Source organism: Liolophura sinensis, chromosome 8 (assembly GCF_032854445.1).
Source record: "Liolophura sinensis isolate JHLJ2023 chromosome 8, CUHK_Ljap_v2, whole genome shotgun sequence".
Lineage (NCBI taxonomy): Eukaryota > Metazoa > Mollusca > Polyplacophora > Chitonida > Chitonidae > Liolophura > Liolophura sinensis.
The window spans coordinates 19443937-19461347 of record NC_088302.1 but is presented as its reverse complement, the minus strand read 5'-3'; the positions used below and the strand labels follow the sequence as shown (position 1 = coordinate 19461347).

Below are 17411 nucleotides of genomic sequence, written 5' to 3'. Positions count from 1 at the left end.
GAGTTGATTCTAACTTCCATGGCAACACATGTTAAAGACATGGTAGTTAAAATTCACGTAGCCTGTAATTGCCATGTGGAACAGGGCCTTGCACAAGAAAACGTGTGATTCGGCCTCTTAATTCATTTGCCCTGAACATTCCTTGCATCTTATCCAACATCATTGCAAACTGTTGACTGTTGCACATACTTAATGTGTTTTCTTAGTTCTATGATGGTTGTGTTGAGCGTTGTTTTGGGAATTGGCCTTGCGATAATTGACCTGGGATGTGCATTTTGGCTGTTGGATGGGTTATTTGAAGTGTATAAGCAGAAAACTTGTTAACTATGTTTCTGTTATGAGCTTATCCATAAGTTCAGGTAGATAGTGAAATCATTTGCTTTGAAATGTTAAATATAAATCTGCCATGCCTAAAATTCAGCTTAGGGTAAGTCTGGCGTGGACTTGCCCATCTCTTACATTAACCAATCAGAAACGATTCTGTATTCCTTTAACTGAAACGCTCAGGAAGTAAATGAAGTATTCCTTGTTAGGCTTCATACTGCATGTAGGAAATATTTGAGCCTTTTAAGCGATGTGTTCAGTCAGGACTGGAGGACAGACCAAGTACTAGTCTGTACTCCTTTAATTGAAACGTTATACAGCATATAGATGCTGTGGATGCGAAGGGGATATTCTATCTAGTGTCTTAATTCAGTATATAATTACAGACGTATAGCATAGAAAGTAAAATCAGGGCAGCGACGACTGCGTAGTTGACAAATTGTGACACGTAACAGGTGAAATACGGCGTCGTTTCAATTTACCTCAGAGTTTCGTTCTAACTGTATTTTAATTATATGCTTAAATGGTAGCAAATGACACGCCCCCTATCACCATGGATTAAGCAGAATTAGATAAAATACACTCATGTTAGTTGTAATTTATTATACGTCATTGTCCTAGAGTTACTTTATTGTCATCACATTTAACGAACAATAGCATTAAAACAATACAAATGGACCAGCCTATAACGTTCCAGCGAGGTAGTGCGTTAAATATTTCATCACTGAGACTTTTCTCGATGAAAATAAAGAAAACAATTGGTGGACAGCAAAATGTCTTGGACATTGCACAACACTGGATTGCATGCGATGGCATTTCACGACACGCACAAGTCTACGCTACGCAAAACGTATATGCTCTGTAAGTTGATCCATTCATGTACTTCTTGTAAAACATTAGTGTATTCGACATGGGAATCGAAAAAGGCCTGTATAATTTGAAATTCAATGAGGGGTTTGTTATCTGGTACTTTGGCACACCTCGATAGATCGTCGCTTCGCCATGCATTATGTTCAGCTTCACCCTTTGAGTGCACAATATCTGTAGGAATTTATTCATTGAAATTTATATCCTATTTGTAAGTTTGTTAGATTCATGGAGTTGCCATGGTGTTCAGATATTTATGAAGAAAACCTTCTGCACATATAACTGAGTGACTGTCTGCAATCTTGGGAAGGCCCTGGGTTTCTGCCAGGTTCTGCCCGGTAACCTCCCACCATAATGCTGACTGCCGTCATATAAGTGTTACATTCTTGAGTATCCGGTTAAAAACTTCAATCAAATAAATAAGTCAAAGAACTGAGAAGTTAAATACGTTAAATAAATTATGCATGGCTGATGTCGAAAAATGAAGTGACATTGTTCAGTGGGAAAAGACACGAGAATTTAGGGCTTGGGTGAAGTTTAAAACATGTTCTCTCGCAAAACCAATCTTAAATTTAACAGAAAATCTGTTGTCCAAGTGATGTTAGGATGCGTTATGTTATTGTACCAGATTTTGTTTGTCTTGCAGTGCGTTATCCACTTACCTATTCTATTAATTCAACGTCCTGGTACGAGCAAGATATTGTGTTGAATATGGCACAGTAATTAGTTGTAATAACCCATAACATTTTATAGCAGATAACATAATAACTGATAAAATTAACATTATTTTTTACGTTGGTTTCATGTGTAGCACAGTCTAACATTCGTTGATGACCTCGTGTCTAATAACAAGTGTCATATATATGTGTATAAATGTATATCGTATATTGGAAAGTTTGTCCAAGGCCGGTAGTTTACCCCAGACTCTCCTGTTTCCTCTACCCGTAAAGCTTACCACCATCGCATCGCAGATGTGAAATTTTTTTATCACCAATCACACATACCAATCCGTTTGTCCTGTTTGGCTGGCAAAGGGCACCAATGGTTTTGGCCTGAGAAGTCCCTACACTCAAAAAACAAATGTTTAACATTTAAACATCTCTTTGTTTAATAGTTGAACACTTATACATGTTTATCCAACAATTGATAATAAGATCGCTTTTTGATGTTGATCATACACATTGAAAAGTTTAAAACACTCCGTTTAAGCAATGAACCCATTCAATTTACTACATAAATTATTGCATTTATACTATAAAAGCGAGCAATTATAAAATACTGCATGTATTTATAAAATAAATCAATATATTTATGAAACATACGCGTATATTTGAAAAATAAACACACCTTGAGCAAGTTAAAAGTAAGCGTTCATTATAATAAGTGCAAATGTTACCATTCAAAACAGTTTATGAATTTCCTAAAATGTGTAAAATTGATCAAATTATAGCTTTTTGAAACTTTGGAATCATTTTAACGTTCTAAATAGTACAGGTACGAGTCCGATATTTACTGAAAGGCACTAATTTGTTAAGCACGTTTATTATCTGTTGCAGAGATATGTTTAAATGATAAACTTTTGTTTTTTTCAGCGTACAGATTTTGATTAGTGAGGTACCGTGTACGAATCCAGTTCTTGCTTACTCGGATGTGGCTTTAGGTTAGGGTGTTTGTCAAGTACCTGGCCAAGAGTGGTGTTTCCCTCCAGATAAAGCAATAAAGTAAAAGAAATTAACAAAAGTACATCCCTGTATTATTTTCTAGAGGATATTAAATAATATTGATTAAGCTTACTTTAATGCAGTAATAATTGGTAAATATGAAGGAAACAAGACGACCCAAGGTAGCTCAAATCGGTAAAGTGCTGGCTAGCTGCGATTATCAGACCCTTGACCTAAAAGATATGTAAAGCGTAGAGATATTATAGTATGTGAACGTGCAAGGTAATGTAAACTAAAACAGTTTGGAAGGCTATATTTTGTATCTGCATTAACCGGGATTTTGCTGGTGAACTAAGCATCCCCATAGTTTGCATTGTTTTAACGTGTTTGTGTATTAAATGTGATGAAGTCACTGGATATTGAGCAATTCTAGACCAGTGACATGTAATATTCTTCTGTTAACATCACTAGTTCTTCCCTTTTTTTACGTAATCCGGCTTCAACCGTGTTGCTAGGGGCCTGCAATTTGCTACTGTTTCTTTATTTGTTTAATTTGTAAATATTAAGCTGCACTCAAGAATATTTCACTAATACGAATACGGTCAGCATTATGGTGTGAAAATGCTACTAGTTATGCATTTACAGAACAGAATATAACCCGTGCTGAGGCAAATTGGTGTCTATTTCACCAATTAGACATGAACATTTGCCAACTACCAGACAATCGTCGCTGCTCTGATTTTACTTTCCATGCAGTTGCCTTTTGATATGGTGCAGACTGGCATATGGGTCTCACAAGGCCAAAACAGGTACTGTTGGAGGGTGTGTTGAATTGGTATGGACAGCCGTAATCAGTGGCACGTTGACCATATGACGTGCGTTTAATTTGGCCCGACCTCCCCCAATGTGCGGTTTATCTGCCCTAGCTTCCGGTCAACGCCTGTGACCCAGGGTTCACCTCGGGGACAGGCCAATTGTTTTATAACGGTTGGATGAACTTAAATCCAGTAAGTCAAATCAGGAGCGTCTCTAGTCTGTCTTTGACCGTGGACGAAGGCACCGGATGTATCAACTGATGAGACAGAGCTCAAAGCCCTGGTCCAACAGGAAGGGGAGCTCAGAGGGAACAATTAGTCGGCTTCCCGGGGACTTTGTCGTGACACACAGATGTGTTGGTTTTACCATTCCGGAACAGGATTTCTTAAAATTGGCTCAGGGATGAAACCTTGATTAAGGTTCAACCCTACATGCTCTCGTTTAACGCTACACGTCTTCCTCTCTGAGGCTATTTATACACAAGACGGCAATGCGCCATAGCATTTGAATGTATTTATTTGCTAGTTATTTAATGCCATGCTTTAAATTTTGAAATCAGAGATCAATCCGTATCAATACATATTTCTAAAAAATAGTTTTCAAGATGATAAAATCTTGTTTGCACCAATCGTGTGACTGTGTCTTGCTCCTGCTTGATGGGGAAATAGGAGAAGACCTTGTCGAGAAATCATGAGATATTACACGTATTCATGTTTATGTGATTTGCGTTTCACGTTATATTTATTCATTTCATTGAACTGAATGATGGTTGAATGACGTTTTTTGATTGACTGATTTATTTATTTGATTGGTGTTTTACGCCGTAATCAAGAATATTTCACTTATACGACGGCGGCCAACATTATGGCGGGAGGAAACCGGGCAGAGCCCGGGAGAAACCCACGACAATCCGTAGGCTGCTGACAGACCTTCCCAGTTACGGCCGGAGACGTTTTTTGATTGATACGACGGCAACTAACATTATGGTGGATGGTTGCACAGGTTGCTGACAGACAAAAACCTTCTATCATCGCATATCCAAACGTCTTGATTTGACATGTGTGCATTGTGAAGTACTTTGTACCAAATCTTGGCGCCATTCGTGTATCAGCCGTCAACAAAACTGGACGTTCCAGGTCAATAATAGCAAGGCTAATTTCCAAAACAACGTTCAACACAAGTTACCAAAGAACTAAGAGAGTATATAATATAATTAAAGACGTACAGCATAGAGACTAAGAGCAGATCAGCTACAACAGTATGATATCTGGCAAATGGTCACATGTGGACGGTTAAACACGGCGTCTTGTCAATTTACCTCATTCAGGGTTTTAACTGTTCATGAAAATGCTGAACTGGTAGTAAATTACACGCCCCCCCCCCCCTAGCACCATGCACGGTTTAAGTATAATTAGCTAAAAAAATATGTGCAGTGAATTTAACTGCAATTTTTCAGACGTCACTGGTCTAGAATTACTCAAAAGTACTGTGTTCTTATTCATATTTAACATACAGTCATATTAAAACAATGCAAAGGGACTAGGCCTCGGGGTGCTTCGTCCACCAGCAGAATTCTGGTTTATGGAGGAATACAGTATAACTAAAGACGTACGACTTAGAGATTAAGACCAGATCAGCGACGACAGTGTGATAACTGGCAAATCGTCACACGTAACCGGTGAAATACGGTCTCTTGAAAATTTACCTCAGTCAGAGTTTTATTCTAACTGCTCATGAAAATGCTTTAAAAGTAGCAAATTTCACGCCCTCTTGCACTACAGCTTTGTACCTTGTTCTTTGTACTTTCGTACAAAGCAAGAAATAAAGATGGATTTATGCAAAGAGAAGGAGTCAATAGTTTCAGTGATGATGGAAAGACGCAAGACATGTTCTAGGCCAAAGAGTGATCGGCATCAAAATCATAAACCATGCTTATAAGTTGATAAGTTGTAGATAATCAAATATGTATCTCAGTTGCGCTTTGATTGCAAAAGCAACGAACATATACAGCCCCTAGCCCCGGGTTAAGCGGAATCCGATGTAAAGCAGAGTGATTCGGGCATTTTTGTCCATATTTATTTACGGGAGAATTTTTACTCACTGTAAATCTTGAGGAACTTAGAGTTAAGGCGTCTGAGAGAATAACTTTTCAGTTTTTGCAGTAAATCTTAATACACACGATCTATCAAATGCTACAAAGATATGTACAACCGATGCTCAAGATGGTATATCTCTATCGAAACAGGAATAATTTACTATGTCGAAACTGAAACTATTCCTTTTGTTGTGAAGTCGGCGTGGCAGGAAAATACCGGTCCAGGCAAGATATACCATCATCTGGATAGTGTAATTTCCTTTAAATCTAGCGAGGGTGGATGGATAACTTTGAAGCCTTTGTTAGATATGGTCTGTTTAAGGGTTTAATGTTATACGTTGTGTAACCCGATAACGCTGAAGTTTGTTTCGTATCAGGTCAAATCCCGAAAATGTGCAGCATTCGAACGATTTGTCGACAGTGTGAACTATCAAAAATATCAAAACAGAAGCAATACCTATAAACTGTGCGAAATAACAAATTCTGATAGTTCACCTTTACATGAGTCACAAAAGCAAGCCTAACAGGTAAATAAACTCAAATTCTTTTATTTGTAGATATAAACAGTATGAAATAAAATTGTTTGTCGAGGTAAACGTAACGGCGTGACACACTCGATGTTGTTTGAAAGGTGATCTCTGTTTAATATGCTTATTTGCATACAGCCCATAACTATCAGCGGGGCAGAGTTAAAGGTGACAGATCATCGGTAAACAGTTTAGTAAATGAAAAACATCGGGCCTGATGAAGATTACTTTTTAATAATTTCTGCATATAGTATTCACACAACAACAGGTAAAGACCAACAAAACAAATCTGTTGAACAACTACATGTTGCATTTAACTGTAGTCTAGTCTTCGTGGGGGCCTCCGTGGCTCAGTTGGTTAGCGCGCTAGCGCTGCGTAATGACCCAGGAGTCTCTCACCAATGCCGTCGCTGTGAGTTCAAGTCCAGCTCATGCTGGCTTCCTCTCCGGCCGTAAGTGGGAAGGTCTACCAGCAACCTGTGGATGGTCGTGGGTTTCCCCTGGGCTGTGCCCGGTTTCCACCCACCATAATGGCTGCCGTCGTGTAAGTGAAATATTCTTGAGTATTGCATAGAACACCAATCAAATAAATAAATAAATAAATATATAGTCTTCATATTTTCACGACAAAAGAGATCGCCGTTGACTCCTGTTTGCCACCATGGCCCTGGGAGAATCGGAGGTAGCTTGGAGAACTTTTTAGTCCAAAAAACCAGTCAAAGAACCAGAACAGGAATCCCTCACGATCCGTGTCATAAATACAGGTAATTACGCTTAGCCCGGGGCTAGGGGATATACAGGGTGCCCCAGAAGTCGTGCACCATCCTGATTTTCATTTTTTCCCTGTGTTTCAGATTTAATACTGATTTAAAATTTTTTTTCTCTCTTTTAGAGTTAATTATGGCTAATAAACTAACAGTACAAGAAAGAGTTGAATTGTTTTTTATGTTTGGAAGAGATGGGGCAACACACCGCTCTTTAGCTCAAGCCTTCAACCTCAACCTGGATGGTGCGCGACTTCTGGGACACCCTGTATAAGTATCCATGTTTATTGCATCGACATGATATATAAACAGTTTATAAACAGTTGCAAATAAATTATCCGCGGAATCTTGTGATTATCGACTTGGCTCACCCCTTCATGGTTTACGAATTTTATACAATGTCGGACTAAAGTTGAACCAACTTCTCGTGTAACCTAACGACTTGAATCTATGCGAGAAAACAGTCATTCGTATACCATAGGTCGACTAAATTGTTCCAGGTCAATAATCGCACGGTCAAAACGACGTTTAACACAAAACACCGATGAACTTAGAAAGTATATAAAGTATGAAGACAACCACCTTTATATCCACGCCCTCATGACCCATTGCACCCCAACCTCGAGCATCGCCCCCCCCCCCCCCTCCTTCTTGGTATGGAAAACCCCTTGCTGTAACATGAACCAAGGATGACCTGCAGCAAAGATTGACACGAGACCCAAATTAACGCTTTAACGGAAGGATATTGGACCATTGGCTAGGCGTGGTCACTGTGCTTATCAGTTTGCATATACTTCACCGGTTACTTCTAGGGTCTGCCAAATCGCATTACCATACTTTATGTGTTCCACACTGACCAGTTCATGGGTAGCCCATCTACGGTCGAGGAATCAATTTTCACGCTGGCGCCTGTCAGACGTTTTCAGCATCAGTCACCTGATTTATTCATACAAAGGTTTCTGGTCGAAATTTTGTGAGGCTAGCGTGATAACACGAAGATAGACAGTCGTCTGGTTTACCGCTAATACCTCACGCACCCACGCCTTGGAGTACACAACGCATAAAACGAAGGCCTGACACCATTTATCATCATAATTGAACGAAAATTTGCGTAAGTTTCGATGTCCGAGAAGTCGGGAGACCCCGGGGTCGGGTCATACCAAGACTTCAAAAATGGTACTTGTTGGTTGGCCCGGTGCCAGTACAGTGTGACTTTGTGGGGTGTTATGCCTGGTGTCTTCGGCGTGATGCTTCAGTGGTGCCAGCACTTTGGCGGCATGGACTGCCACAAGAAGACACAATATATGCACACATCTAATGACTCCTCATCGTCACATGTCAAGAAAAATTGTCATGTACGACGTTAAACCCGAAGCATACATACATACATGTACTTTTTAGAATATTTCTTAAAAAGAATTGAAGGCCATATGACTTTACACACTACAGGGTCCACAAACAGTTGTATCGACACATGATACAAGTAAATATATTTATCCATATAAATATAAACCTGCGGATGGTCGTGGGTTTCTTCTGGGCTCTGCCCGGTTTTCACCCACCATAATGCTGGCCGCCGTTGTATGAGTGAAAAATTCTTGAGTACGGCCTAAAACACAGCAATCAAATAAATCAAATAAGATATAAAATAAGATATAAAGACTAAGATATATAAGACTACAGCTTATCTAGTACAACCAGAACACCGACGACAATGTGATAGTTGGCAAATCCTCACATGTAATCGGTAAAATTTGGCTCCTTGTCAATTTATCTGAGCTGTGTTTTTCTTCTAGCTGTTCATGTAAGTGCCTAAATGGTAGCAATATTTAATAAGTAGAAGGAGGTAAAGAAACGCTGTGATCTTAATTGAAATTTATCAAATGTGACAGGCCTAGTGAGCATAGTTACGATCAATTGATTCTACTTTCGCTTAGTTAAACACGCTACGTATGGGGGTTTAGATTATTCTCATGTAATTAAAAACACATATGTAATGTAGCATATGGTATGATCTATATATGCCACATACATTAAGCAGGAGAAATGTCACCCCGTCATCTAACTAAGTATCTTTCTCCGGTGGGTCTAGATTCGCTATATTCTCCTAGTCTCACATTATATTGGCCTATAGCAGCTAATCACAGAATCGATCACAGAATCGATCAGTTGCGTGGATTGTGATGTTCTGTATGCATTAAAGGCCAGGCATTTTGATAGGCTTTTCTTGGCAGGCCAAAACTTCGTTGACAGCAAAGTGCGTCAACCTTAACCAAGAATTGGATAAATATAAAGCAGTAATTGACACATTGTCACTTATGCCTCAATATGAGCTTCCAAAATCGCGCTAAATGTTTCATAACTTTTGAATGGTGTAGCAAAAAGTGACAGAAAAACTCATCCTGACAGCGTAATGAGGTCACTTCATCTGAGAAGGACGAAATTTTTTTTTTACATTTACACGTTATAAATGGATGCATACATTAATTGAAAAGAGTGTTTAGAATATCCAACTTTGACATATAACAAAATTCTTACTTTAAAGGGAAGGAATACCTGTCTGTCTGTCTTTCCTTCAATATTTTCCATAACTCTTCTTCACACGTGGTGGATGTAGACTGTCGAGTATTCGAAAATGGCGTGTGCTAGACTGCATAAAAAACATGACCCCATCCATTTAATGTTTTTCAGATTTTTGCTTAGAATATACACATTTGACGGAGTTCGCCGAAGCTGTAGTATGTTGTTCACGAACAATACAGTATACATGTATTTTCAAGAAGAGATTTTTTAATTTACTTCCAATGGCTTAAAAATTACATATTGTTTACCCTGGGCTTTTGAAATCGGTTTACAAAGTCTTCAACTGGCATATGCCACATTAATTTCGAAACAGTTGCCAGTCACTCTTTCAAAAATTGTTTTCCTGTTCGCGTGTATTTGTTTACCAGAGCGACAGACACCTAGACGTATGGTGGTGTAGTATGAGTGACAGAGATAAGAGAGACTGGCTTGTGGTGGTGGGAGTTGGTGGAGGGAGGGTAGGGGTGAGGTATGAGAAGAAACGCATGCTAGAGGAAAAAGCAACTAAATACTGTTATCGCGTTTTATTTTGGAAAAATTCCACCATTCATTTTGATTTCTGTCACAGCTTATGATGTGTTTTATTCCTCTGAGATGAAGCTGTAGGCTTGTCGGTTCTGACATACCAGATCTTTTTATAGCCTCTGTGTCTATGGTATTGGCTCTTTCGAAAAACACGCTGTTGGAATATGCATTAATGTGCTTTTATCAGCACTTTCCAAGCACGCGCTCTTAATTGCAGTATGCATTACATGTTTATGTCAGGTCTTTCGAAGGAAATAACCATGTAACAGGCATTCATGTGATGGTATCAGCTATTTCGAATCAAATGTTAGTGGAATATACATTTTTCAGTTCTGTTTCGGACACCATCTATATTAACTGATGGGATATATGTATCTTGTTTGCTTTGGTATAAAAAACCATTTAGCACAAGCAGTCATTCGAAAGCCATGCTTGTCTATTGGAAGATGCCTTTACATGTTTGATATCGGGTTTTCTGAGATACATTCTCTCGATTTATTTTGATATCTGTCTGTGGTACTATCTGGTCAGTGTTTGATGATATCTCTAACATGAAGGTCTACTTTAGGTCTGTGTTGGCATAACGGTACAATCACGCGGTCAGTGTTTGCTGACTGCTGCATAATTTTCCCCAACACGTGCTCGTCGACAGCTCAGTCGCATATGAATAAGGGATGTAGGCATTATGGTAAACCAGGCGGTTTATTTGATGGGACTTAGATCCACTTCAGTGGCCACTGAATGACTTTATGATCGTATTGGACCAGAAGCAGGGAAATCACCAGGCTTGGACGGGTTTTCTGCACGACGTGGCTGCGAATTGACCTTAGCTGTATATCACTGACGGTCAATACGAATCTATCTTAGTACGGAAGGCCAAACAGAACAATTGATATTTCTCGTTTTTCAAAGCTAATTCTACTTGAATCATGGTGCTAAGGGCATGCGATTTGCTAATATTTAAGCATTTGCACGAGCAGTTAGAATAAAATCCAAATTGAGGTGAATTGTCAAGAGGACCTATTTCACCGGCTACTCGTGAAAATTTACAAGTAAACATCTCCGGTCCTATGTGGGAAAGTCTGCCAGCAACCTTGGGATGATCATGGGCTTTACACAGTCTCGGATTCCTCCACCATAATGCTGGCTACCGTCGTATAAGTGAAATATTAATGAGTACGGCGTAAAACACCAACACCCATCATCTGCCGGTCAAATCATGATATTCATATTGGGATCTGCGAAATCATGGAGTTCATATTGGGATCTGCCAGATCATGATGGTCATATTGGGATCTGCCAGATCATGACGTTCACGTGCGTGTTTGCCAAAACATAATGGTCATATGCGTATTTGCCAAATCATGATGATCATTTTGGGATCTGCCAAATCATGATGGCCATATGCGTATCTGCCAAATCATGATGTTCATTTTGGGATCTGCCAAATCATGATGGCCATATGCGTATCTGCCAAATCATGATGTTCATTTTGGGATCCACCAAATCATGATGGTCATATTAGGATCTGCCAAATCATGATGGTCATATGCGTATCTCCCAAATCATGATGTTCATAATGGAATCTGCAAAATCATTATGGTCATGTTGGAACCTGCCAACTCATGATGGTCATGTTGGCATCTGTCAAATTATGAGGGTAATAATGAGATCTGTCAAATCATGAGGGTAATAATGAGATCTGCCAAATCATGATGGTCATATTGGAATCTGTCAAATCATGATGGTGAAATTCTGATTCTGAATTCTGCCAAATTCTGATGGTCATATTGTGATCTACCAAATCCTGACAGTCATATTGGTATCTGCCAAGTCATAATGGTCATAATGGAATCTGCCAAATCATGATTGTCATAATGGTATCTGCCAAATTCTGATTGTCATATTGTGATCTACCAAATCCTGACAGTCATATTGGTATCTGCCAAGTCATGATGGTCATAATGGAATCTGCCAAATCCTGATGGTCATAATGGTATCTGCCAAATTCTGATTGTCAATTTGTGATCTACCAAATCATGATCGTCATATTGGTATCTGCCAAGTCATGATGGTAATATTGGAATCTGCCATTACTGGGATCTGCCAAAATATGACCGTCATATTGGGATCTGCCAAGTAATGATGGTTATATTGGAACCTGCCAAAATTGGTCATGAGGACCACACTGGTATCCGTAACCCTTACGTCCATCTCACACCGAGAATTTTGTTTTGTAAAGCGAACCCTTCCTGCAAAGTAGGAGAAGCGGAAAATAACACACTTGATTGTAGACACTAAAAAATCTGTTTTTGCCTTACTTTTGCATATTTGGGATTTAACCAATTCCTTATCGTTTGACATATTTTTAATATGCACGACTTTTTTGAGTAGTCAACTCTTGCGGCTGTAAGCAGGGGAATCATGTGAAACTCACAGTGTTTACAGTGGATACTTTCAAATTTGAATAATACGGTCAACTTGTATCCCAAATCCTTTTTCTGCAATATAAATACTTTTCAACCCCGATCAATATTGCCCTTTTGACGGGGAACGAATAGATCGTCTGAATGATTAGAATAGAGCAACCATGAATCACTCACACCACGATATTTCGATGTTGCCACATTAAATGGATAGCCCTTCTGCTCTTCCATAGATAGAAAAGATAATAATATTCCGCACGTGGATATGTGAGGCTTAGCTTCTGTATCTATGATATTTGTGGGACAAATCACGCAGTCGTTATTCGATTTCCCAACATCAAACATGGCAAACACGTGACTCACCTGTGAGGATTAAGAGAGATGAAGAAGTATATTGCCTGAACGCGTCGACTATTGATCTCTTCTAGATTTCCCTCCCTATATTGACTTGCTGATTGGTTGATCGATAGTCTATTTTGGTAGCAGCGTCATTTCTATGTTTTCATGATGATGGATTCAGGTTATTAATACGCTGTTATTTCGTTGTCTCATATACGTTTGTGCCTGCGGTTTGTTCGTTCATCCTTCATTGTGTTGTAAAAAACAGAAGCGCCTTCAAATACATTTACATGCTGTAATAGTGGCATTGTCTTTTATACGCCTATATGAAGATTGCCTTAAAAAGCGAGAAAACTTGAATAAAAAAAAAAACACATTGATTTTGTAGGTGACAGTCAGAGTTAAGGTTTGTAGAAGAATTGATGTACGTATTTCTTTATCCTTTAAAAAAATTAGTTTTCTCGAAAAGCGAGAAACATTTCCAGACACATGTATATACTGCATAACTGTAGTCCCTGATGAGATATTTAACTGTATTTATTTATTTATTTATTTAATTGGTATTTTACGCAGTACTCAAGAATATACCACTTATACGAAGGCAGTCAGCATTATGGTGGGAGGAAACGTGTTGATTGTGGCGATTTCAGTAAAGTTTCCTCGTTTCATGCAAAGAAAAATGAGTCAGAATACACTGGACTATTTTTTCGGTGGCAAGGTCATTAAGAAACGGGTAAAATTTAGGATTTCCTGTTGATATTTCGTAATTGGTTCGTTATCAAAAAAAAGGGGAATCTTTTGCTAATATTTTGAAAGATAACTTGGGTGGCAGTCTAACAAACGGGTTTGCAGACAGGGAATACCTGTCCTTATTTCATTAATATTTTCCCTATCTTATACAAAGAGTAAAGTTTCGAAATACAATGAAAAATTGTTTATCATTATAAAGTTTGGATGCAGAATATCTGACTGGCTATGTTATTTATGCTTCATTTTCACATAAGATGAGAAACGTTCATAGATACTTTTGATGCGTTGTAAGGATGGCAGTGTTATTAATGCCTTTGTGGAGATTTTAACTTCTCTTATTTTATAAATGTATCCTTACACATGTCTCATAATGGAAAAAAAAACTTTACATAAGTACTTGTTATTGGCGATGATGATTACCCTGCTTCATATCGACACGAGTTCTTATCAGAAACTGTTGTGACGGCTCTTTCTGTTAAAAATCAAGAAATATCGCCCCTGATGAGAGTTACACTGATGTTATCTGTCGGAACAATTTACGATGCTGCACTTTCACGCACCTTACCGTCGTTAGGCAGGGGTATAACAGGAAATTTGTTTCCAGGTGAATTTAGACATAGCATTAACCATCCCTGTGACTTATCCAGGTTATTTATCGAGTGCATTTCTCTGTTTACACCAGTAAATACATGTTTCTGTCATGTCAAAACCCAACCATCTTTTGACTCCGTAACAACACTTGTGAAAACACATGCTCAGTTTTCGTTTTTCTTTTCGACCTTTTTGTTTGAGTTCATATCAATGACGGGTAGAATTAATTACTTTTGATTAGTTGAACTCCTTTTGCAATATTTTTTATAACATGTCTGTATAGAAATGTTACAAATGAATGTATTTATGTTATTATATGTATTTAGTGTTTTACGCCATGCTCTAAAATAGTTTTACTTATACGACGTCGAGGAAATAGGGTAGAGCCCGGGGAAACCCACGACCATCCATGTTTCCGTAAGACTGTTGATACAAAATTAAAATGTTTTAAGTAACGTGCCCAAGGTCCAGTTTATGGGTGGGGGAAACCAGGGTGTTGGTGGTGATAAAACTAAATTAGGTTATACGTACAAAAATCAGCCTTCGCTAACTGAGTTATCAGCTGAAATGTTATCCTTATGGCTGAAAATAGGCCTCTGAGCAGAGAGGAAGCCAAACTCTTACTGGTCTACGGCTTTACGTCATGGAATTTGGAAGGTACCTGGCGAAGGTCGGTGGTTTACTCCAGGTACTTTTGCTTCCTCCATCCATAAACGTGACCGACGTCGCCTGAACAAACTATTCTTCGGTTCGGCTTCAAACACGGCTTAAACAATCCATTATTATTACAAGTCACCATATAAATGCATTTATTCAGGTATTTAGCTATTGCGAATCAGGCGGGATTGGTGATATTCAATCGTGAACCCTTTTTGTCAAAGGCTGGTGGTGTGAACAGGGATATTTTATATCACTTTGCGAAGGGACTCTTCCCTTTTGACATTTACGTAAGTTACAAACGCTGACGCTCCACAGTCACAAACCCACAACACGGTAAATGTCGTGAAACACTAAACAGTTGAACAACGACATTAAAGCATTGGTTACACGGTACATGCGATTCCTAAATTCTTAAATTCCATTCTTTAGCCGCATTTTACTGACGAAGAAACTTGGGCGTGGTGTCTTTATCTTAGTTTTATGTGCATTCATTGCGGCTGTACGAGAGATTAATTTCTCATTGAATGAACGGTGGTCGGACTTATTACACACAATCCGTCGTTCACTATGGTTTAATTACTTTTTAATGATCCGAAGGCGTCCAAAAAGTGATTGCCTCGCCCGCATGCTAAGGATTCTCTCTTTACATACAGGTCTAGGTAGCAAACAGACGCGCCGTCTGAAGACGTTTGTAGTGGATGGGATCCAGACGGAAGCCTAAACGGAGCACTGTCACTTGTATGAAACAAACCTGTCGACCAGTCTGTCCCGCAGAGAGGTAACGGGGGAACCAGAGACAATGTGCACTCTTTATATTAGCAAGGCTTCCTCGACGGCCTTTATCAAACACCGATGTCCCCATGCAGCAGCCACGCCGATATTTCACTGGCCAGGCCATGCTAGGCAGTTCCATCGACCAATCGCTCCTTTCTGGTTACCTTAATAGCCTACTTTATATAGGCTACTCGGCTCTTTTCAGTGACGTTTGTATTTGCGCTGATTCCGCCACAGTCGAACTGCATTTAAAGGCACTAATCCATTCCGAGAGGTTTACTTTACGTGCTGGCATGCGGTTCGACGATGGTCCCTGAACAATATATGGCTATAACGGTCCGTGTATGGGACGATAACCCCAACGTCTTCGGTGTCCTTGTCGCGTATCCATAGCCAGAGCCCTCCCAGCTGCACATTACCACATGCTAAGGGATTTCTAAGGATACTCTGTATTAAGGTTGGGTTTCGTGGTACGTGTTACACCGATAGCAAACCTTCAGGACACATTTCTTCTGGGACATTTGTGAGATGGCAAATACGTCTTGGGTAGCGTCCACAAAGTGTGTTGCGTGTGCTCTTAAAGGCCTGTGAACCAAAGTTGGCTTGCTGGTTTCCAGTCCTTTCATCCTGGAGGATTGGCCTGCCGTAAAGGTTTCCAAGGAAAATTTGAAACGTTCTTTAAAAAACAACTACTCAAAGACTGTCTGACAAGCCTAGTGCTTTTACGTGGAAGATAACTCAGCCAGGTTGAACTGAAGGATTTGTCAAATTAAAAGTTGGCAAAAGTTGGATTTACGGCATTTATTTTCAGACCGTCTTGATTCATAGACGGGATTAGTGAACATTGAAGATTTTCTTTCAAGAGATTGTTTTTTTTTTCTTCAGCTCTTCGTTGAACAGCTAAGCACAGTTTGGAGTGAGAGTAGCTACAAAAGCTCCTTAAACCTGCGAAAAGATAACGTGTGCTGACGAAACCTGAAGGCACGTGCAATGCTGATCTAACTCTGACCAGATGATAAAATACGCTCCCTCCTGCCCAATGTAGACTGCCAAATTCCCTTCGGTCGAAAACCCAACAATAGGCTTCATCGGTTTAAGTGGATTTGTAGTTTGTTCTTTGTAATGGCATACGATCATCTCTCCGAATATTTTCGGGCAAAAGACACGATCGTCCAGGCAGCAAACACTTCTTTGGCCCAGTGGAAAACGCCATACAACTTCAGCATTGATGACATTGTGGACGAGTTTTTTGGCACTTTGTACGACTGGAACAATACTTCTTCTGTTGTGCTAATCTTGCTCTACGTTCCTACTTTTCTGATTGCTCTCTTAGGAAATATCCTCGTCATTCTGACCGTGACTGGGAAGAAAACCCTCCGTCAGGTCCGGAATTATTTCCTGGTAAATCTCGCTATCGCTGACTTGACAATCACCTTGCTGTGTATGCCTACGTCGGTAGGATCTATTGTTTATCGACTTTGGATATATGGCGAATTCCTTTGCAAGGCTACAACGTTTTTACAAGGTAAGTTCAAGCATCGATTTAGTTCAGGTTGGCATCCTGGCCAGTCGCATGTGGGAAGGTCTGTAGCAATCTGCTCTGCCCGGTTTCCTCCCACCATAATGTTGGCCGTCGTATGGGTTGCATATTCTTGAATACGGCGTAAAACACTAATCAAATAAATAAATAAATAAATAAATAAATAAAT

General features: G+C 39.4%; 1 protein-coding gene across 1 annotated transcript in view; it reads left to right on the top strand.

The window, feature by feature from the left end:
• Positions 1 to 16824: 16824 nt before the first annotated feature.
• Positions 16825 to 17411, top strand: part of LOC135473281 (QRFP-like peptide receptor) — a 35713-nt gene continuing 35126 nt past the window's right edge. Inside the window, exon 1 of the mRNA XM_064753129.1 lies at positions 16825 to 17227. Within this exon, the coding sequence (XP_064609199.1) occupies positions 16825 to 17227 (403 nt within the window). The remainder of the gene's footprint in view (positions 17228 to 17411) is intronic.